Source organism: Salpingoeca rosetta, assembly GCF_000188695.1.
Source record: "Salpingoeca rosetta unplaced genomic scaffold supercont1.12, whole genome shotgun sequence".
NCBI lineage: Eukaryota > Choanoflagellata > Craspedida > Salpingoecidae > Salpingoeca > Salpingoeca rosetta.
In genome coordinates this window covers 1,631,065-1,652,897 of record NW_004754922.1, presented here as the reverse complement: position 1 = coordinate 1,652,897, position 21,833 = coordinate 1,631,065, and the positions used below count along the sequence as shown (strand labels likewise).

At 56.3% G+C, this 21,833-nt stretch overlaps 5 protein-coding genes across 5 annotated transcripts in view; 3 read left to right on the top strand and 2 right to left on the bottom strand.

Moving 5' to 3' along the window:
* Window positions 1-460: 460 nt before the first annotated feature.
* PTSG_05439 (uncharacterized protein) lies at window positions 461-2,008 on the bottom strand (the record flags this gene model as incomplete). The annotated part of the gene is made up of 6 exons (XM_004993956.1): window positions 1,853-2,008; window positions 1,488-1,567; window positions 1,224-1,329; window positions 1,036-1,102; window positions 785-855; window positions 461-581 (listed from the first exon to the last, which is right to left on the bottom strand). Exons 1-6 carry the CDS (start codon window positions 1,924-1,926, stop codon window positions 461-463), a joined length of 519 nt encoding a protein of 172 aa, XP_004994013.1. The 5' UTR covers window positions 1,927-2,008.
* A 50-nt stretch (window positions 2,009-2,058) lies between these two features.
* Window positions 2,059-4,488, top strand: PTSG_05438 (mitochondrion protein). The gene is made up of 2 exons (XM_004993955.1): window positions 2,059-2,980; window positions 3,400-4,488. Exons 1-2 carry the CDS (start codon window positions 2,122-2,124, stop codon window positions 4,329-4,331), a joined length of 1,791 nt encoding a protein of 596 aa, XP_004994012.1. The 5' UTR covers window positions 2,059-2,121; the 3' UTR covers window positions 4,332-4,488.
* A 319-nt stretch (window positions 4,489-4,807) lies between these two features.
* On the top strand, window positions 4,808-13,670 carry PTSG_05437 (aqr protein). The gene is made up of 16 exons (XM_004993954.1): window positions 4,808-5,033; window positions 5,310-5,585; window positions 5,889-6,053; window positions 6,296-6,439; window positions 6,678-6,986; window positions 7,209-7,913; window positions 8,271-8,429; window positions 8,682-9,344; window positions 9,618-9,793; window positions 10,013-10,092; window positions 10,366-10,781; window positions 11,030-11,339; window positions 11,538-11,677; window positions 11,893-12,063; window positions 12,250-13,212; window positions 13,366-13,670. Exons 1-16 carry the CDS (start codon window positions 4,836-4,838, stop codon window positions 13,468-13,470), a joined length of 4,980 nt encoding a protein of 1,659 aa, XP_004994011.1. The 5' UTR covers window positions 4,808-4,835; the 3' UTR covers window positions 13,471-13,670.
* A 626-nt stretch (window positions 13,671-14,296) lies between these two features.
* Window positions 14,297-21,162, bottom strand: PTSG_12316 (kinesin motor domain-containing protein). The gene is made up of 19 exons (XM_004993953.1): window positions 20,936-21,162; window positions 20,660-20,762; window positions 20,361-20,431; window positions 20,106-20,180; window positions 19,861-19,960; window positions 19,438-19,609; window positions 19,078-19,258; window positions 18,755-18,906; window positions 18,367-18,484; window positions 18,107-18,167; window positions 17,447-17,887; window positions 17,044-17,178; window positions 16,686-16,794; window positions 16,328-16,425; window positions 15,930-16,092; window positions 15,185-15,777; window positions 14,848-14,912; window positions 14,585-14,669; window positions 14,297-14,382 (listed from the first exon to the last, which is right to left on the bottom strand). Exons 1-19 carry the CDS (start codon window positions 20,986-20,988, stop codon window positions 14,332-14,334), a joined length of 2,826 nt encoding a protein of 941 aa, XP_004994010.1. The 5' UTR covers window positions 20,989-21,162; the 3' UTR covers window positions 14,297-14,331.
* A 464-nt stretch (window positions 21,163-21,626) lies between these two features.
* PTSG_05434 (outer dense fiber protein 3) overlaps window positions 21,627-21,833 on the top strand; it is a gene marked incomplete at its 5' end in the record, with an annotated part of 2,819 nt that continues 2,612 nt past the window's right edge. Inside the window, one exon of the mRNA XM_004993952.1 lies at window positions 21,627-21,669. Within this exon, the coding sequence (XP_004994009.1) occupies window positions 21,627-21,669 (43 nt within the window). The remainder of the gene's footprint in view (window positions 21,670-21,833) is intronic.

Below are 21,833 nucleotides of genomic sequence, written 5' to 3'. Positions count from 1 at the left end.
CCCCCCCCCCCACACACACACATACACGTAAAATAACTATCGCACCAGCCTCGGGGTCGAGGTCTTTGTCGCTGTCCTTGTGCGTGCGGCCCATGAGCAGGACATTTTCAATCTCAAGCGGGCGCAGTGGACGTGCAGAGCCGGACCTGGACTGGGGGCGGGGAAATAAAAATAGGGGTGGTTGTGTGATGATGCACCAACACGTTGATTCAGCTTCATGTGTGTGTGTGTGTGTGTGTGTGTGTGTGTGTGTGTGTGTGTGTGTGTGTGTGTGTGTGTGTGTGTGTGTGTGTGTGTGTGTGTGTGTGTGTGTGTGGTTGCGTATGATTGGCTTGGATCGTTTGCAGAGACGATTGTGTGAGTGAGTGCGAGTGAGTGCGCGCGTGCGTCTTTGTGCGTGCATGTGGGCGTGCGTGTACGTGCGAGTGCGTGTGTATGTGTAAGTGTGTGTCCATCACCCTCAATCATGCCATGTGCGGCCGTTGCGCTCACCAATGCGGCCCATGCCGATAACGCCGCATGTTTTGCCTGCAAGCTCCGTGCCGCACAGCCACATGGGCTTCCACGTGCCCCAGCCGCCGCTGCGCAACACAACAGAGGGCGAGTGACCGTGGAGATGTGGGGGCGGGGGTTGTGTGGATGTGAACAATACAGAGGATGAACCTACACGAGCACGTCACACGGGCAAGTGTACGCATGTTCAAAGCTCACCACACCACAATTACACCCAATGCACACACAAACACAGACACACACACACACACACACACACACACGCACGCACGTCTTTGCCTCGTGGACGGCTTGAGGGATGAGGCGGGCAGTGGCCAACAGCAGGGACAGCGTCAGATCAGCCTAGCAGGCGGCACAGTGCAGCCAGCAAACGGTACATGTCAATGGCATGGATGTGGCAAGTGACAGCCTTGAATGTGACACAAGTACCACACACACACACACACACACACACACACACACACACACACACACACACACACACACACAAACACACACACACACACAAACATGTGCACTGACCGTGGCGTTGGTGAGGACGCCTGGGGTGTTTCCGACCTTGATGCCACGTGCCTTGCACTCGGCCATGCTGTGCATCACCCACCACACCATGGTACATATGAGGGGTGAAACAATAACCAACACGGCCAAGACGCATTGCAGATGACTGCACACACATGCACACACATGCACACACACACATGACGTACTCGATGTGGTCAAAGCCGACGCTGAGGGTGCTCACGCACTGCAGGCTGTCACCGGCAGCATCAAGCACTTGTTTGTCGATCTTGTCCGACAGCATACACAGGATGCCTGCACAACGTCATTCGCAAAAGTTACACACACACACGCACACACACACACACATGCACGGGTGAGTGTCTCTGGATCAGCAGCTTTTATCGACAGCAACAAGAAAACAAGAACAATGAATGCACACTACAGAAACAACAGCGTGCAAACATACACACCGTGGCAGCCCTTGACGGCATCGAGGAGCTCCTCGCGCGGCATGCCCTGATCCTTGTCGTACACGAAAACATCCTCCACGCTGTTCAAAGCAAGACAAAGGTGTAAGGGCGTGTGAGGGAACAGGTGGCACAACCGATGCCTTTTGTTTGAATCTTGTCAAACAAACACAGACACAGACACAGACACAGACACAGACACAGACACAGACACACACACAGACACAGACACACACACACACACACACACACACACACACACACACACAGACACACACAGACACACACACACACACACACACACACACACACACACACACACACACACACACACACACACACACACACACACATAAATGGCTGCATACCGATCACGGAGCATGGCAAGGCCTTCTTCGTAGATCTTGCGGGTGACCACGACGCGGCGAGCAAGGCGAGACATGATGCTGCTGAAGGATTGGTATGGATGGGTGCGTCTTCGTCTTCGTCGTCTTCTTCTGGCAGTGGGAAAGTGCTGACTCGGCAGTTTACAAAAAGACAAACAAAACACGTGTGGCGCATCTTCCCCCCATCCATCCATCCATCCATCCATCCATCCATCCGCTCACTCGACACCGTGTAACAACTGCTGCACAAGATGGCTGATCGCGAGCAGCGACAGGCGCTGTTGTGGTTCGCAGCAGGGACGGTGGCTGGCGGCGCTGCGCTCGCCCTCGCATCCCGGTTCCTGTCTGGTGGCAGCAGCACAGCAACAAACGTTGCTGCATCGCCAGCGACAGCCGCAACAGCCGCAACATCCAAACCCGCAGCATCGCAGTTGGACGAGCCGCAGTTTGTGGAGCCTGCACGCACGACGGGGGCTGGTGAGCACGTGTCTGTGGGACGCCACGCGCACCGCGCAGAAAAGCCAGACGATCCGGCCGTTGTGGCAGAGCAGTTCAGCCGGAACCGCATGTTCTTCGGCGACGAGAACCAGCAGAAGCTGGAGCAGAGCTTCATCGTCGTCGTGGGGCTCGGCGGTGTCGGCAGCCACGCAGCACACATGCTGGCGCGTGCCGGCGTCGGCCGCCTGCGTCTGGTGGACTTTGACAACGTAACCCTGTCCTCCCTGAACCGGCACGCGGTCGCCACGCGCGACGATGTCGGCCGCCCCAAGGTCGTCGCCTGCGCCGAGCACTTTGCGGACATTGTGCCCACTTGCGAGGTGGACCCTCGCGTGGAGATGTTCACCGCCGACGTGGCGGACGAGCTGTTGAGCGGCAGGCCCTGCTTTGTTGTGGACGCCATCGACGATGTCAACACCAAGGTTGATCTGCTGCTTGCCTGCTCCCGCCTTGGCCTGACCGTGCTCAGCGCACTCAGTGCTGGCGCAAAGTCAGACCCCACCCGCCTCCTCATCGGCGACATTACAGACCCGAGCCGCGATCCGCTCGCCGCCAAGCTCCGCTGGGCACTTCGGTCTCGCGTCGTCAACAAGGCCGCATCCGACGAAGATAGTACGTTTGCGCGTACATGCGCATGTGTGCATGTGTGCATGTGTGCATGTGTGCATGTGTGTGAGTGTGCATGTGTGTGTGTCTGTGTGTCTGTGTGTGTTTTTGTGTGTGTGTCTGTGTGTGTGTGTGCGTGCGCGCGTGTGTGCATGTGTCTGTTTGCGCATTTCCATGTCTACGTGCGTACGTCCATCTGTTCGCGCTCCATGTCTACGTGCGTACGTCCATCTGTTCGCGCTCCATGTCTACGTGCGCACGTCCATCTGTTCGCGCTCCATGTCGATGTGCGCACGTCCATCTGTTTGCGCATTTCCATGTCTACGTGCGTTGTCCAAGTGCAATCGCCCTCACACAATCCCTGTCCCCCTTCCCAACAACCACTCCGCTCACCAATACTTCACAACTCCATTTTCGCTCTGAAGATGCGCGCGCGTTCCGTGCTGCCGTGGAGCATATCCGGGTGATCTACACCTCTGAGGAGCCCGCCGCCAAGCTCGCCGACCTCACCCCGGAGCAGATGGACGCTCCAGACGCATACGGCGCCGTTCCAAACTTCCGCATCCGCATCCTGCCTGTCCTCGGCACAATGCCCGCGCTGGTTGGTGTTGGCGCGGCGTCGTATGTGCTGTGCGAGCTGGCGGGGAAGCCGTTCAGCCCGCGCAAGATCGAGATGGTGTCGCACACGTTTGCACACAAGACGCACAACAGGCTGGTGCGGCACGAAGTGAAGGAGTTTGGCAACAACGGCAAGGACGACGACGCGCTGCCGGTCTCGGACGAGATTGACTGCACGTTCCTGCTGGAGGAGGTGTGGCGCATGCGCTCGGCGTTTGCGTTCCAGCGCGACCGAGCAACCACGCGCAACATCACCTTCACGCGGTTCGACCGGAGCAAGCCCGCGCAGCCATACAACCTGGTGCTGCTGACAGACCAGGAGATGCGGTGGCTGGACAGGGAGACGGCCATCACAGGCACGCTGCCAGCCATGCTGCTGCAGAACTGCGAGGCGCACGAGGTCGACTACAGCATCTATGCCACAGCCGACGACGATGATGATGGTGGTGTTGGTGGTGATGGGGGTGACGCAGGCGATGGCCCCAGGACGGAGGCAGAGCACGTCAATGGAGGCCATGCACCAAGCAGCGCCTCAAATACCACGCAACATACTGATCAGCAAGACCAACAACAACCGCAACAGCAGCACCCACCGCACCTGCCCAACAAGAAGCTGAAGCAGAAGAAGCAGATCCACGCGTCGCTGAAGCGTGGTGTGCCCAAGCTGGCCACCCTTAAGCACGTGTACGCCAAGCTCTCGGCCATGGAGCAGGAGTGGACACGCGCGCTCAAGAAGTGAACTGCGTCGTGTTGTGTGCGATGGAAGGTGTGAGGGGATGCGATGACTGCTTGTGGTGTTTTGTTTGTTGGCGTCCTGAGTCGTGTGCTTTAATTGATGGTTGCAAGCAAGTGTGGGTGTCCTTTGTGAACAATGATGAATGAATGAACAGGCCGGGTTCTAAGTTGATGGCGCGCGAAGCATTGCTTAGCAGAACACGCGTGCACGCGTACATGCGTGCATGTGTCTGTGTTGGAGCCAAACACAGAAGGACACCCACCCACACACACACACACACACACACACACACACACACACACACACACACACACACACACACCCACACACACACACACACACACACACACACACACACACACACACACACACACACACACACACACACACACACACACACACACAACACACACACACAAGACAAACAGCCAGTGAACGACGTTGGCGATTTGTGGATGATTTTGAACAATTTTCTTCATCGCCCGTGTACGTTCGAAGCTGGTGGATATGAAGCGCAAGCACCACGAGACAGACGCTGCAGCGGCAAGGCAGCCCAGCAAGGCTGCGCTCGCACGGCAGCGTGATGAAGAGGCCATCGCAAAGCTCGCCAGTGAACACTGGCCAGAGATCGCGACAGGGCCAAAGCCAGAGGTCGTGAAGCAGCTCTACACAGAGCTCCGCGCCAAGCGCTTTCCCCAACACAAGGTAATGGGATCTGATCACTGTGCGTGTGTTGTGAGCGTTGTGTGCGTGTGTGAGTGTGTGGTTGAGTGAGCGAGTGTGTGTGTGTGTGCGTGTGCATATGCGTGTACACGAGTGTGTGTGTGTGTGTGTGTGTTTGTGCGTGTGTGCGCGAACCACACATAAACTCGCACACAAACACACGCACACACACACGCATAGGCGTCTCTTCGCCACCGCTATGCTGTGCTCAGTGTGCATCAAATACAACCTAACTTCCCATCCTCGTGTGCGCTGCAGGTGTCTGCGCTGGAGTTCTCCTTGCTGCTGGAAAACCTTCTGTGGCCCACGTTCACGGCCGACTGTGGCCATGAACACCTCATGTGCATGGTGCTCATGGTCAACGAGAAGTTCCTCGAGGGCCACGACCCGTGGGTCGAGCTCTGCGCTGCAGACAAGGAGCAGCTCCTCACCTTCTTCGAGACAGCCTTCACCACATGCGCCAACCCCAAAGATCTGTCGTACCTCGAACGCAAGCATCTCAACATCTTCCTCATTCGCTGCTTCCAAAGCCTGGTGCGTCGCATGGTTTGCTTTCGTGTGTTTGTGTGTGTGTGATATGCTTGTGAGTGTGTGTATGCACATCTCAATCTGTCTCTGTTTGTACGCCTCTGGTCCCTTGCCCCACCCCTCCTGTCACTTTCCCCTCTCCTTTGCTCGTTCCCCTTCCCCTCCATTTCCCCCCTGTTTGCTTTGCGGCTGCCCTACACACCTCCACGTGCCCATCTCCGTGTTTGCCTTGTTCCTTCGTCTCACTTGACTGCTCTTCTGTTTGCCCACATGCACACTTGCCTCTCCTGCATCCATTGCGGTCTGCAGGAGCACGAGGTGATGCGGGAGTTTCTGCAGCCGTACATCAGCCTGAACACGTGGCACGCCCTGCTGCCGGAGCAGCGCCAGGAGCAGTTTGAGCAGCATCCGCGCCTCGCAAAGGGCTGGAAGAAGCTCTTAAAGCGCCTCAAGAAAATGCCCGACGATGAACAGGTATGTGTGTATGTGTGAGTGCGCGTGTGCGTGTGGATATGTGTGAATTTGTGAGTGCGTGTGTGGATATGTGTGTGAATGTGTGTGCGAGTTCGCACACATATTTTTGTGTACAACACATGCGTATGCGCGTGCCCGAGCAAAATGCAAATGCGTCAGACCTTTTCTTGAATCGCCCTTTGGCGTCCATCGATCCTGAATTCTCTTGCTCACTCACACCACCACCGCCCCCCTCGCTACAGACGGTGATGCTGCAGAAGCATCTGTTTGTGTATGACCTGATCAAGGGCTTCTTCGCTGCCCTGGAGTCAATCACCGCCGACGCCCCCGACCGCCATGCAATCGCATTTTGCGAGCGCTTTCTCGAGCTCCTCGTCGACATTGAGGTGCGCTGGTGGTGGTGACGTGTGTGTGTGTGTGTCTGTGTCTGTGTCTGTGCGTGTGCGTGTGCGTGTGGTGTGTGTGTGTGTGTTTGTGTGTTTGTGTGTTCGTATGCATTTGCAAGCGTTTGCATTTTTCCCTCACAACCACACGTGCACAACCACTTGTTGACGACGACCCATCCCTCCCTCCCTTCACACATCCCACTCCCCCACCCCCCTCCTTCACTCCATTCCCCCACAGGCGCTGCTGACGACCCGGCGCTACCTCAACACGGTGGTGCGGGCGTGCAACGTGGTGTCTGTGTGCCGCCTCTCTGCGCTGTTCTCCCTCCAGGACCGCGGACATCTCTTCCGCCAGCTGACGGAGATGCTTGAGTTCTATGTTGGCTTTGAGATTGATGACTTTACGGGCGAGCCCCTGACCGACGACATGATGACGGCCCGCAACTACGACGAGATGCACCGCCTCCAGCGCGCCGCCTTCCAGCACTTTCGCGAGCGGCTCCAGGACTTTGCCTTCAGTCACGTCAGCGGCATCAACACCCGTCAGGTGTGCATGCGTGTGCGTGTTTGTGTGCGCGTGTGTGTGCATGCGCGCGCGTGTGTGTGTTTATTTCTTTGTGTGCTTGTTTGTTTGTGTGTGTCTGTGCATGCGCGCGCGATTGTGTGTGCCACACGTTGTATTACCTGTCTCTCCACCCTTCGTGACACTCACTTCTTCACACATGCCTCACCACCACCACCACCTCTTCCTCCCCGCTTCACACACCAGGCGCTGGTGCAGTACCTTGAGCGGCTGGACGACGACCGCCTTCGCGAGCTGTGTGCGCACATGTGCATCGGCATGCCGACGAGCACGACGGCAGAGGAGGAGGCCATGGGCGGCCCCACCGTCCGCACGTCCACGGCGCACATGTCGCGCGAGCTGATGACGGAGGTGCTGTGCTCGCGGTTCACGCGGCGGCAGTCGCAGCTGGACGAGCTCAACGAGATGCCGCTCTTCCCGACAGAGAAGCTCCTGTGGGACGAGAACCTCGTGCCAACAGACCTCTACCGCAACCAGTGCCTTGCCCTGCCCAAGCTCAACCTGCAGTTCCTGACGCTGTTCGACTACCTCCTGCGCAACCTGAAGCTCTTCAACATGGAGAGCCTGTACGAGATCCGGCTGGACCTGGAGGACCACCTGCCGCGCCTCAGGCCATACACCAATGCCCAGGGCATCGTCAGCTTTGGCGGCTGGTCCCGCATGGCGCTGCCCGTGCAGGACTTTGCTGTTGTCGAGGTTGCGGCGCCGCACATTGGCTTCAACCACCCGTCGTCCGTGCGGGCGGACATGACGGTGACGCTGGACATGGCATCACACATCCGTAGGGAGTGGGAATCGCTGCGCAAGCACGACGTCGGCTTTCTCATCAGCCTCCACCCGCCCATGCTCAACCCAGCAGAGCTCGACACCTCCCTCCCCTTCCCACAACAGGTGTGCGTGTGTGTGTGCGTGTGTGTGCGTGTGTGTGCGAGTGAGCGAGTGTGTGTGAATGAGTGAGCGAGTGAGCGAGTGAGTGAGTGTGTGTGAGTGAGCGAGTGTGTGTGTGTGTGTGTGCGTGTGTGTGTGTGTGTGTGTGTGTGTGTTCTTCTTTCTGCATGTGTGTTTGCAGTGCCTGACGCTTTGTCTCGCGCGGTGTCTGACCATTTATTGCTCCACCTCATCACCATCCCTATTCCCTCACTTCACCATCCCTATTCCCTCACTTCACCATCCCTATTCCCTCACTTCACCATCATCATCACTATCGCCGAACCATAACCTCCCCCCTTTCGCACCCCATCGCCTCAGTTTGGGGTTGTTGCTGTGCGTGGGTGCGAGATTGAGGGCATGCTTGATGCGCGCGGCCAGCTGGTTGAGGAGCGACCGGATGTGCGCCCGCAGTTGCCCCGCGGCAACTCCCGCACATTCCGCCTCATCCTTGACCCAAACCAGTACCAGCTCGACCTCGTACGTTCTGCATCCCTGCGCGCGCACTTTTCGTTTGTGTGCGCATGTACATGTGCTTGTCTGCATGTATGCATGTGTGTGTGTGTGTGTGTGCGCTGTTGACGTTCGTGCCTTGCCCGTGACTACCGCACTTGTTTCTCCACCTCCGAACGCAATCAAACACGCAAGCACACAACCACAACCCTTCCAAGTAACCCCACCCACCTGCTCTTTTGGCCCCGCCAATGTGTATGTGTGTGTGTGTGTGATCAGGATGCTGGAGAGGGCGGGACGGACCTGTACTCGACGTTCAACGTGTTTGTGCGGCGCAACCCAAAGGAGAACAACTTCAAGGCGGTGCTTGAGACGATCCGCGACCTCATGAATACGCGCTGCGTCGTGCCAGACTGGCTGCACGACATCTTCCTCGGATACGGCGACCCGGCCGCCGCCCACTACTCAAACATCAGCTCCCAGCTGGCACACCTCAACTTCAACGACACGTTCCTCAGCCTCGCCCACGTCCGCGCCGCGTTCCCCAAGCACGACGTCGTGTATGAGGGCGGCGATGGCGACGGCGATGACGGTGCGAAGGCCAAGCCGCCATTTGCGCTGACGTTCCCTGTGGAGATGCCCGAGCGCAAGATCGACACGCTCGTGCCGCGCAACGTGGCGAAGAAGGGCAAGGCCAAGCCCAAGGCCACAGGCGATGCCATGGACGTGTCTGCAGACGGTGGCGATGGTGAGAAGCGGCCTGTGCTTCGTGTGCAGTCGCTGCACGAGGAGAACCGCGGCCCGTTCCCGCAGGACGCCCCAAAGCGCAACGCGGTCCCGTTTACAGCGGCGCAGGTGGAGGCGATCCACAGCGGCATGCAGCCGGGGCTCACCCTCGTCGTCGGTCCCCCGGGCACCGGAAAGACGGACGTCGCCGTGCAGGTGAGGGCGTTGTTGTTGAGATGTGTGTGTCTGTGTGTCTGTGTCTGTGTGCGTGTGCGTGTGCGTGTGCGTGTCTGTGCGTCTGTATCTGCATACCTGCGTGTGCGTGTGTCTGTGTTCGTGTGTCTGTACCTGTATACATGCGTGTGTTTGCGCGCACGCGTACGTGCCCCGGGCGTCGCTTTTCAGTCTCGTTTCTTCCTTTCCTTCCGCCCTCACCGTCATGCAACCTCCCCAAACACCAATCCCTCTCCCTCACCACAAAATCTTCAGACTATCTCGAACCTGTACCACAACCACCCGGACCAGCGGACGCTGATTGTGACGCACTCGAACCAGGCGCTGAACCAGCTGTTTGAGAAGCTGATCCACTTGGACATTGAGGAACGCCACCTGCTGCGTCTTGGCCGTGGCGAAGAGCTTCTCGAGACAACAAAGGACTTTAGCAGGTGCGTGCCGGCAGCGGTTGGAAAGGGAGGGGGAGCCCAGGGGTGTTGTTGTGGTGGTGGTGGTGGTGGTGGTAACCCTATTCTTGTGCTTGTGCTTGATCTTGTTCTGCTTGTGCAATGTTCCTTTGCTTCCCCCTACCCCTTTGTCTCGTTCCGCCGTTTTGCCCCGTGTCCTCACATTGCCTTCGCTCTTCTCGCTGTGATGTGACCCCGTGACAGGTACGGGCGGGTCGACTTTGTGCTGCAGCACCGCCTGGAACTGCTGGAGGAAGTGCAGCGCCTCGCCGCCAGCTTGCAATGTACGCTTACATGGTGCTGTTGCCCTGGGCACGTGGGGGTGGTCTTGTACAGATCGCGATTCAGGAATCATTCAATCATCGGCAGACACACACACACACACACACTCACTCACACTCACTCACACTCACTCACTCACACACACACACTCTCACACACACTCACACACACACACACTCTCTCTCTCTCTCACACACCCATCCATACCCTCACTCATCACGTATACTCACCTCCCCTGCCCACCCTTTGTCTCTTCCCCCTTTTGCGCAATCCAGACCCGATTGACGTTGCGTCGACGTGCGAGACGTGTGCGCACTTTCACCGCCAGGCGATCCAGCCGCTGTGGACCGCCTACGCCGACCGCGTGCAGCAGCAGCAGCAGCATCAGCTGGAACAGAAGCAGGGCGGCGACGGCTCCGAGGCCCTTGCCATGCTCGCAGCGGAGTTCCCCTTTGCAGCGTTCTTCAGCACGGCGCCGCAGCCGCTGTTCCACGGCCGCAGCTTTGATGAGGACTGGGAGATGGCGCTGGGCTGCATGCGGCACCTGAACCACGTGTTTGAGACGCTGCGGGAGTACCGGCCGTTTGAGCAGGTGCACCGCGGCAGAGACCGCTCAAAGTACCTCCTCACAAAAGAGGCAAAGATTGTGGCGATGACATGCACACACGCAGCCCTCACTCGCAGTGAACTCGTACGTATCGTCCACACCCGCTCTGTGTGTTTTGTGGCTGTGTCTGTGTCTGTGTGGGTGTGGGTGTCTGTGTGTGTCTTTTCCGATGTGCCTTTGTGTACGTGTGACTGTTTCTCTTCGACTACCTGTGTGCCTGCCTCTGCGGCAGTCACCTATGGTGGTGACGTGCCTTCCCTTGACGTCATCTTCTCCTGCTCACATCCACGCCTCGCAACCGAACCGAACACACCGCTGCCACACCCCTGCAGGTGAAGCTTGGGTTCAAGTACGACAACGTGGTGATGGAGGAGGCTGCCCAGATTCTCGAAGTGGAGACGTTTATCCCGCTCATGCTGCAGAACACGGAGGACGGATACAACCGCCTCAAGCGCGTCATGCTCATCGGTGACCACCACCAGCTGCCGCCCGTGATCAAGAACACGGCGTTCAAGAAGTTCTCCAACATGGAGCAGTCGCTGTTCACGCGGTTTGTGCGACTTGGCGTTCCCCACGTGCTGCTCGACAAGCAGGGCCGCATGCGTCCCTCCCTCGCAAACCTCTTCCGCTGGAACTACGAAGGTGCGCATCCACACCCATTCATTCATGCATCCATGCATACATGCAGGCTGGCTCCAACGTAGCAACCACCATGCGTTTGTTTTGTATTCTCAGTTCCCCAACACAAAACACACCCTCACAGTACCAACACACACATACAACATACAACACACAACGCGCCGCCAACCGCTGTTGCTGCCATTGTGCGTGTAATGCCAGGCCTGGGTGATCTGCCGCATGTGGAGAGTGAGAGCCGGTTCTCGCGCGCCAACCCCGGGTTCAAGTACGACTTTCAACTCGTCGACGTGGGCGACTTCCGCGGCGTTGGCGAGAGCGTCCCTTCCCCGCACTTTATCCAGGTACGTGCTTTTGTGTCTGTGTGTCTGTGTGTCTGTGTGTGTGTGTGTGTGTGTGTGTGTGTGTGTGTGTGTGTGCGGCTTCCATTACGTGCTCGCTACGTCCTCTCCTGTCGTTGTCCCAACACCAGCCACCAGCCACCAGCCACCAGCAACTGTGCTTCCCTCACAATCAAACGCCCCTCCCTCCCCCTCCCCTACTTTATCACCACGTGTAGAACCTTGCCGAGGCAGAGTACGTGGTTGCGGTGTACATGTACATGCGGCTGCTCGGCTACCCGGCTTCGCGCATCACCATCCTGACGACGTACAACGGCCAGAAGGATCTCCTCCACGATGTCGTGCGCGCCCGCTGCGCCAGTCATCCGCTCTTTGGCTCCCCGAGCAAGGTGCGACATTGCAGTGGCTTTGGTGATTGGCATCTGACAGTACCAACTCCACCAAACGACGCTCGACACACGTCACACACGCCCTTACAAAACACACATAGCTACACCACTCAACACGCACCAAACACCCCCTCCCCACCTTCACTCACACACATACACACACACACACACGCCACACTTGCACAGATTGAGACGGTTGACAAGTACCAGGGTTCGCAGAACGACTATGTGCTGCTGTCGCTGGTGCGTACGCGCAGCATCGGATTTATGCGGGATGTGCGGCGTATGGTGGTGGCCATGTCCCGTGCTCGCCTCGGCCTGTACGTGTTTGCGCGCGCATCGCTGTTCAGCCGGTGCAAGGAACTGGAGCCCATCTTCTCGCAGCTCACGGCGCGGCCAACCAGCCTCATGGTGTACCCGAACGAGGTGTACGGCCAGACAGACCGCGACGTGGGCACACAGCCGGAGGGCGCAATGCAGGTGCTGAACATGCCGCACATGGCACAGAGCGTGTACAAGATGGCCATGGAAAAGGTGCAGTCGCTCGCTGCAACCATGCCCGCCCCGCCAGTCGCGGACGAGACAGCAGCAGCAGCAGCAGCGGATGCGGATGCGGACACAACAGGCGAAGCGCCCGCAGCAAAGGCGGCAAAGGAGGGACCCGAGGAGGCCGAGGAGGCCAGGACAGAAGAGGAGGCAAGCGAAGCCGCCGCCACTGGCGCTGACATGGCTGAGGAGGCGAAGGAGACAGCTGCGTCCAAACAGGCTGAGACGAAGCAAGCAACAGAGGAGAAGGACAAGGAGCAGGAGAAAGAGAAGGAGAAGGAAGCACAGCCGCAGCAGGAAGAAGTGAAGAAGTCGCGAAGGAGGAGCTCAAAGGGCAAGCGCACGCCAAGACGAAGCCATGGAAAGGGCAAGAAGGCTGCGGCTGCACAGGCAGCGCAAGAAGAAGAAGAGACGAAGAAGGAAGATGAGAGTAAGGCCATGGACACGCAGGAGGAGAAGGAAGAGAAGGAAGAGAAGGAGGAACAGCCAGTTGAAGCCAATGAGGATGAAGATGAGGATGAGGATGAGGATGAGGGCGAGGAAGCCGTCACCTCTGGCGAGAAATCGCCTGATTTGACAATGACCGAAGTCAACAAGATGAGGGTACGTGGTCTTGTGATGGTGCAATTTTTGTCTGGTTTGTGTCTTGGCTCTTGCATTTCCTCTGCGCGTGCCTTGTTCTCACGCGCCTTGCTCTCTTCCTCCCTTCATCTCTTCCTCTCACCGCCGACGCTCATCACTTGCCGCTTCCGACAGGTTGTTGACCTGAAAGCCGCCTTGAAGGAGCGTGACATTGAGTTCCCGTCGTCCGCGCGCAAGAAGGAGCTCAAGCAGATCCTGGTCAAGGCGCTGGGTCTCTAACCACACACTCGCACATGCACATACATGCACAAGGGGGCTGCGTTGGTGTGTGCATGGGGCGTCTCATCTTCCTCTTCAGTTTGTTTCACTTTGTAGTCGTTGTCGCTGTCATGTGTGTCTGTGCTGCCGTCACCCGATATGCCTGGGCTGTTTGCATTTCTAAGTGTTGTATCGCGAAATGAATGTCAACCAGCGAAAGCTCTTACTCAATTGCGGTCGTGCTGAGCGCGCAACACTGTCGCAAGAGACGTTAACATGGGGAAGACAGAGAGATAAGGTATGTGTGTGTGTGTGTGTGTGTGTGTGTACGTGGGATGATGATGGTGCTGCACTCAGCATGCATGCATCGTACGCGTTTGTATGTGTGCTGGGAAACCGAGAACCGTGGTTGATAGGAGCGTAGGTGGATGTGCACGAGAAACAAAAACAAAAAAGGCGTCACCAAAAAAGGCTGTCTGGGCAAGCAAGCAGGCAAACAAGAGCAAATCAACGAAGCAGGATGTGTATGTGTGTGTGTGTGTGTGTGTGTGACGACGTGCAAAGCGACCAGCACGTTCGTGCATGCTGAAGCGAGAAAATGAACAGATGGAAAGCAGCATTGACAACAGAAATGGAAGGGGGAAAAGCAACTGCAACCGTGGTGTCGCAACAGCGAAACAATGCACAAAACAGAGAAGCGGAGCTGGGGAGGTGCTTCAGATGGTGGCATCAGCACAACAACCGTCACGAGCAACACAGGCGCACGCCATCAAGTCGCTCGCAACGGAATACGAAAGCGTGTTACATGTGTGTGTGTGTGTGTGTGTGTGTGTGTGTGTGTGTGTGTGTGTGTGTGTGTGTGTGTGTGTGGCGCCTTGCGCATCATGGGTATTCTGCGGCACCAGTGGGCACATGGCGGTCACGAGAGGACGTCTGTGACAGGGACATGGATGGCAGAATGAGGTTTGTGCGTGTGTGTGTGTGTGTGTGTGCTTGCGTGTGTGCATGTACCCGAATGCGCTTGCATGTACGAATGTACCCGCATGCGCTTGCATGTACGAAGATACATGGGCACGTCACACTGCAAGTGCACGTGACTTCAGCTGCATCACTCCCACCGAATAGCTCAACTCACCACGCTCTTTGACCTGCTGGTCCTTGTGCCTTCAAGCTTGTGTGTGGTCTTCGTGTCTGCACGATTCTGGCGCCCCTTTGCCCATCTGAATGAAATACAAAACACGGTTGTGCACACAATCCAATATGGCACATGGAATGAGAGATTGTGAGAGGTCATGGCATGGCAGCGTGTTGTGCAAATACACCCGACAATGACGCGGATTGTGGATTCCTCCACAGAACATTCAACAAAGACGTTGACATGCAAGCAAGGCATCATACCTGGACTGCTTGTCACCATTGCGCATGGCAAGGGCGCGGGGTCGCTCGCTGCGAACGTTGGCATTCTGAAAAGTTGCAAAAAGGAAAAGTAGATGCAACATGATGAGCAAGTGTACTCACACGGTTCTGGAAGCAAACATACACACATGCAACTACACTCACACGTACGCACGCGCGCGTCCACTAGCACACACACACACACACACACACACACACACACACACACGCACACGAACACGAACACATACACATTCACACAAACATAAACACAAACACAAACACGCGCACAAACAAATTCACACCAACACGAACACACACTCGCGCGCATCACCTTCACCTTGCTGCTGGCGCCGCGACTGACGGCGGTCATGCGTTGATATTTGGAGACGACGTTCTGCTTCTCCTTCTTAGCGGAACGAGAGGGGCGAATGAGGGGCCGGTGTGATGACGCCTTGGCTGGCGTACGCACTGCGCTCTGCGAGTCAACAACCGTCTTTGTTGCATCCGGGTTGTTGCCCGATGTGGTGTCTTCGTTCTCCTTGTGCGAGCTGTTGTCGTCGCTGCTTGATTGCTCGTCCCCAGACATGTCAAAGGTGAGGTTGAGTGACGTCCTCACCTCGTGCAGCGCCTCTTTTCTCCGCGCATTGCGCGTGGACGCGGGCAGAATGGCGCTCTGATCTGGTGAATGCAGTGCGGCAGGCAGGTCCTGGTTGCCGTCTGCAAGTGGGGTGCTTGACAGCCGCTTCGTGCCCGGTGCAGTGCTCTGCTTTGCATCCTGCTGCTCATCCCACTTGTCGGGCGTCGACAGGTCTGACATGTACCGCGGGTTGCGGCGCCGCGATGGGCGGGCGCTCGAGTCGCGTGTTGTCTCCATTGGTGTGCACGGCTGCGTCGCTGTTCCCTCGCTGCTCTTGACGGATGCCTCTGCAGCTGAATGCACAGTCACGGATGAATGGGTGCATAGGCATTGAATGAGATGTGGACGATGTGCAGAGCAAAGCGTTTGAGGTCGAACCAATGCAAGCATGAACAAAAGCGCTTGTGTCTCAGGTGGCGGAATTGCCCACATCCCGCCATCGTACCTTGTGCGTCCGTTCTGCCTTGTGTTGTGTACGTCTTGTTCACAGAGCGCATAGGTGCGCGCTTTGCAGAGAGCGCCTTCATGGGCGTGTGTAGCTTGTCTGGCGTTCCCTGGATGAGCTCGTTCTTGGATTCAAGCGACTGGCGATCAGGCCACGCCACCTCCTACACGCACACACACACACACACACACACATGTGCGTTGACAACAACAAGCAACAGGAAGTTGCATGGCGGTGAGATGAAGGCTGGCAATCGCTTGACACAGCGCCACCACCACCACTCAGCTCCTCTACAAGACGAGCAAGTGGACTCAGTCTTCCGTGCTTGCGCGTTAACAACGAACATGCGCAGTAGCGCGTGTGTTTTCTCTCCTCGTCAGGCACAAGCAAATACGCACCTTGCCGGAGAGGGCGAGGTTGAGAGCGTTGTCCGCAGATTCGAGTAGCTCCTTGTCTTCCTCCGCACCGACATCCGTCAAGCGCGCGCGCATCCGGGCTGTGGTGATAGTGATGGCCACAATGACGTCGATGACAATAACAAAGATGACAATTACGGAGAAAGTGATGGTGCCATCCATCGCAAGCAGTGTTGTGAGTGCCATGACATGCCTTGTGACATGAACAAAGCTGAGACACCATTGTCCTGTCTTCGTGACGAACAATACCAAGACACAGACAGTGCAATCGTTGCGCGTCCACGCTGGATTCCCCCTCCTTGCTGGCAGGTTTGCGTCACCTTGCTCTCCGTTCACTTACCGCAAGCCTTCATGAGGACGGTGACAACGCGGTCTGCGCGCGCATTCTCTTTGATTTCGTGGCGGAGTTCGTTGTGAAGACCGTCCACCCGCATCTTCAGCCCAATGTTCTGTTCGTGCATTTCAGGCACACAGAGGGAGAGAACGATGATGTTAGAACATACGGCTAAGCAACAGGCAAAATACACGCGCACAGAACTACACACACGCAGAACTACACACACACGCAGAACTACACACACACACATACACACACGCACGCACACGCACACGCACACGCACACGCACACACACACACACACATACACGCGCACACACACACATAAATAACTCCCCCCCCCCTACTTTCCGAAACCCACCTCGCACTGCATGGCGTGGCACTGGTAGATGTACTTGAGCATCTTTAGCTCCAGCCCCGTGCCAACTGTCTTCTCAATGCCCGCCTGCCACACAGCGTTTTCCTTTGTGTTACGAACCAGCTTCTCGCCAAGGACCTGACACGACGGGGAGAGGGAGGAAGAAGATAAAGCGGGTAAGGGGTAAAGGTGACGTCAGCGAGAAGTTACTGAAGGGTGAGACCACGCCAAGCCGACATACACACTGCCAACCATATGTCACGCAATGTCAATTTCTGGCCCCACACCCCCCTCACGCACGCACAAACAATCACATGTGCACATTGTACACCTCCACTCGCACCACCAAACCGCCAGCGCCATCCTGTCACCACCAAGAGCACTCTGCATTTCTGTATACGCGCACCTTCAGGTCGGCATCCGACTTGAGCTTCTCATCGGAGCTGCGAACAACATCAGCGTTGGCGCGCTCCACATGCGGCTGTGGATCGACGGAGGTGAGCCCGTGGTGCCGGAGCCAGTCGCCCCTCTTCGCCTCGCGTTTCGCCTTGCGAATGTCCGCCTCTCTCGCACGCGACGCCGCCTCTGCCCGGGTAATCTGTTGGATGATCTTGCGTCGTGTCTGGAACATGGGCACGAGGGACTTCATGCCACGTGACAGCACATCCTCCTGCAGGGCCGGCGCTGGTGACGGTGGCGGTTTCACTTTTCGCGCCTCCTCCAGCGCTTGCTGCGTCTTCCGCAGCTTTGTCTTGATGGACGTGAGCTCCGACTGCAGGCTCTCCACAATCTTCTTGTATCGCGTCACGTGGAAGTCGACGTTCACCACGTTCTTCCGCAGTGTCACCTGAGGAGTGGGGTTTTGTTATGTTTGTTTGGTTGTTTGGTTGGTTGGTTGTGTGGTTGGTTGGTTGGTTGGTTGTGTGTGTGTGTGTGCGTGCGTGAGTGAGAGAGGCGAGGGTGTGTGAGTGTGTGAGTGTGTGAGGCGAGTGTTTACGTGCGTAAAGAAAAGGGATCAAACAATACACAGCAAGTCCTGTCAGCGGAGTTGCATATGCGAGCACACCTTGATGTTCTTCGCGCGGTTTGCGTAGTTGAGCGTGTTGTACGTGTCTTCAAAACTGCGACTGTTGTGAAAAACAGAGCACGATACACAATGGCGCACAGAGGGCGAGTGAGCACACAAATGTGAAGAAAGCCGATACACGCATGCAGGCACAGATACGACATAACCTACACACACGCGTGATGCTGCACCCCAACCACACACCGCGAATCCGAGACACACACACACACGCACACACACACACACACATTCCGTCGAACCTTGAAGGGGAGCAGTTTGCGATCATGACAGTTCTGCAGTTGCCGCCAAGTGAGTCCTTTAGGATACGGGTGAGATTTGAGTTGCGATACGGAATGTGGCACGACTTCTTCTTGCCGGCTGCACAGGAGGGAGACACGGGACACAGGAGAGGAGCAAAATCCCATGATGATGAGTTCGTGCTGATGATCGTGGACAGGTTCGGTACACAAACCAAATTGAGTAATGAGGACGCTAGGGGACGCCTATAACCCAGAGTGCGCTTGCGCACACATGCGAGCTCCTAGTTCCCAAACACGCACACGTATACACACCACACCACATACGACGCAACTCACACCACAAAACACGCACACATATACACACCACACCACACACCACGCAACTCACAAGCGAGGGCGTTGATGCAGTTGCCGAGAGCAAGAAGCGACTTGTTGATGTTCGCGCCCTCACGCATGCGCTGTCCACGGTTTCGTGTCGCTGTGGCCCTCTCTGAACCAGCGAGATCAATCAGCATCATCTTGGCAACGCTCACATCCGCCCTGTCGAGGTGTGGGCATGCGTGTGGTGGAGATGTGGGGGTGGGGGCAGAAGCAAGAGAAATAATCGAGTGAGTACACGTGGCAGCTAGTCTGGTATGACTCACACAATTTCTCTCACAGGCACACGTACACACACATGTGTGTGTTTGTGTGCTTGTTGCATTGTCTCACTTGATGCCTGCGCCCTTTGGCGTCTGGTGTACGTGGACAATGAAGACAGCGTGCGAGCGCGATGATGTTGCGTTTGCGTCCGTCGGATGTTGTGTCCTGTTCTCGTTTCCACGCTCCAGCAACCGCAGCAGAGAGGATGCGTCTTTTGGTTCGTGGACCGACAGGCCGGCAACAACAACGCCTGGACAAGGAGTGGTGGATATCAAGTAGTCAACGAAAACAATGAAAGCGCACAAACAACAGCGTCAATGTGAGTATCAGCACAAGAGCCACAACCAGAACAAGAGTAGTGCATGCCTTCACTTCAACAAGACGACGTTGGCAAACAACATGCAAACACGTGCAGTGCATGTAACACACCTTTTCTGTCTTCCCTTAGCCTGAGCTCGCCCGAGCTTGGCTTGAGCAAATCCCTGATGCGCTCGTTGTACACCTCCAGATATGACACCGCCACGTTGCACGAGATGTCGTCCTGGCGCTCGCGAATGCGCTTGAACAGTTCTTGCACCGTCAGCACAATCACGCCAGGTGCCTGTTTGGTTCCGTGTATGTGTGTGTGTGTTTGTGTGTATGTGTGTGTACGTATGCATGTATGTAAATACGTGTGTGTGTGTGTGTGAGTGCGTGTGTGAGTGCGAGTGTGTGTGTGTGTGTGTGAGTGTGAGTGTGAGTGTGAGTAAGTGTGTGTCGTGCATTACAAGAAGCAGGCAAACAAAGCTACTTCACATCTGATTGTGAGGTCACAAGTCGACGTGCAATTCAAGACGTAGACAAATGACGCACCTTGTTGTGTCCGAGCATGGTGTGAGTCTTGCCAGCACCGGTGGCGCCATAGCAGAAGACGGAAGCATTGTATCCATCCAACACCCCATCGATGATCGGTCTGTTTGACAAATCACAGCGAAGGCCAGCACCACACCACACATGATTAGACACGTGCAAGGGCAATCCACGTGTTTGTATGTGTGTGTGTGCACAGTGCAAGCTTCCATCGCATCCATCCCTGCATTTGCCCTCCCCGTTTGTACTTTGTGGTGCTCTGGAAGACGTCGTCTTGGGAAGCGTCGGCGTCGAACACTTGGTCAAACACAAACTTCACGTCCCTGCACGACAGCATCAACATGCGTGAGACGGTGCAAGCCCGCAGCTGCACATGCGACGCATCTGGGAGGTGCATTTTGGAGGTGCAAATGACTCGCGTTCACGCACAAACACAAACAACACAGTCAACATGCACAGAATCACAGCACAAGACGCACACGTACGAGTGTGTATGTTTTCACCTGGCGCGTCGTCGAAGGAAGCGGGGATGACGCCGGCGCGGTGCACCCAAGAAACTTGGCGTGTTGTCCGTCTGACAATTGTGGGTGCGAAAACACGGGCATGGTGAGCACACACACACACACACACACCCTCACCAACACACACACACACACACACACACACACACACACACACACCCCACACACACACACACACACACACACACACACACACACACACACACACACACACACACACACACACACACACACAAACACACAAACACGCAAGTACATTACGCCTCCAACGCGTTCAACACCTTTGGATCAAACACGAGCATCTGCTCGTCGAGGACTTGGACCACTTGCTTGAATGTGCCCGTCTTCTCTTCCTCGTTCTCTGGTCGGATGCGCACGCACACCCTGCACGCACGCATGTGGAAACCGCCGTCCATCCGTCAGTTGCAAGCATGACTGCGACTGGCAGCAGCAACCAAACACTCCCATTTCCTCTTGACATAGCCCTCCCCCTCCCCTTCATTGTAGTGCCGTGCATGCATGCGCGCAGGAACACCAACGCAAACAAACAGCCCCACCTGAAGTTGTTGGCAGAGCCAGCATCGTCAGCGTCGCGGCTTGGTCGGCCCATCTCCGCCTGTTTCAATTGCTACCACTGTTGCTGACGTGAAAGTGTTGTTGTAGCTGTTGTTGTTGTATCTGCTGTTGTTGCTGCTGTTGTAGCTCTTGTTGTTGTTGTTGTATCTGCTGTTGTAGCTGTTACTGTTGTTGTATCTGCTGTTGTAGCTGTTATTGTTGTTGTATCTGCTGTTGTAGCTCTTGTTGTTGTTGTTGTTCCTGTTGCTGTACCCTCCTTTCTGTCTCTGACCCGCTCGAGCACAAAACACACCAAACCACCACCACCACGACAATGACACCACGACCACTCACACGGAACCGCTGTTCCTGGATTGATGTCCTTCCACCCGATTTGAAGTTGGCGGCGGCTCGAAATTTTCGCCCTTCGCAGTTGTGGTGGATACGATAATGCGCACGAATGTCCACACACTCCCTGACGGTCATGTCATGTATGTTTCGCTGTTGCGATTCGCGCCACTGCATTTTGTCGTGTTGTTTTCCACCTCAGCAACGCTGCCGTCCGTCGTCAGGCAAGTGTCGATGCGCTTCGCTTCGCTTGCTTGTTGCTTGCTTGCTTGATGAATGGCGCAGTGGCAGAGAAGGTGTTGTTGTATGTTGTTTGTGGTCAGTGATGAATGGTTGGATGTGCGCATGAGGGAGGTTGGGGATGGCGAAGACGACATGCCACCTGCCGGTGCTGTTGTGTCATGGCAGTCGCAGTCGTGTGTGTGTGTGTGTGTGTGTGTGTGTGTGTGTGTGTGTGTGTGTGTGTGTGTGTGTGTGTGTGTGTGTGTGTGTGTGTGTGTGTGTGTGTGTGTGTGTGTGTGTGTGTGTGTGTGTGTGTGTTGGGTGGTGGTG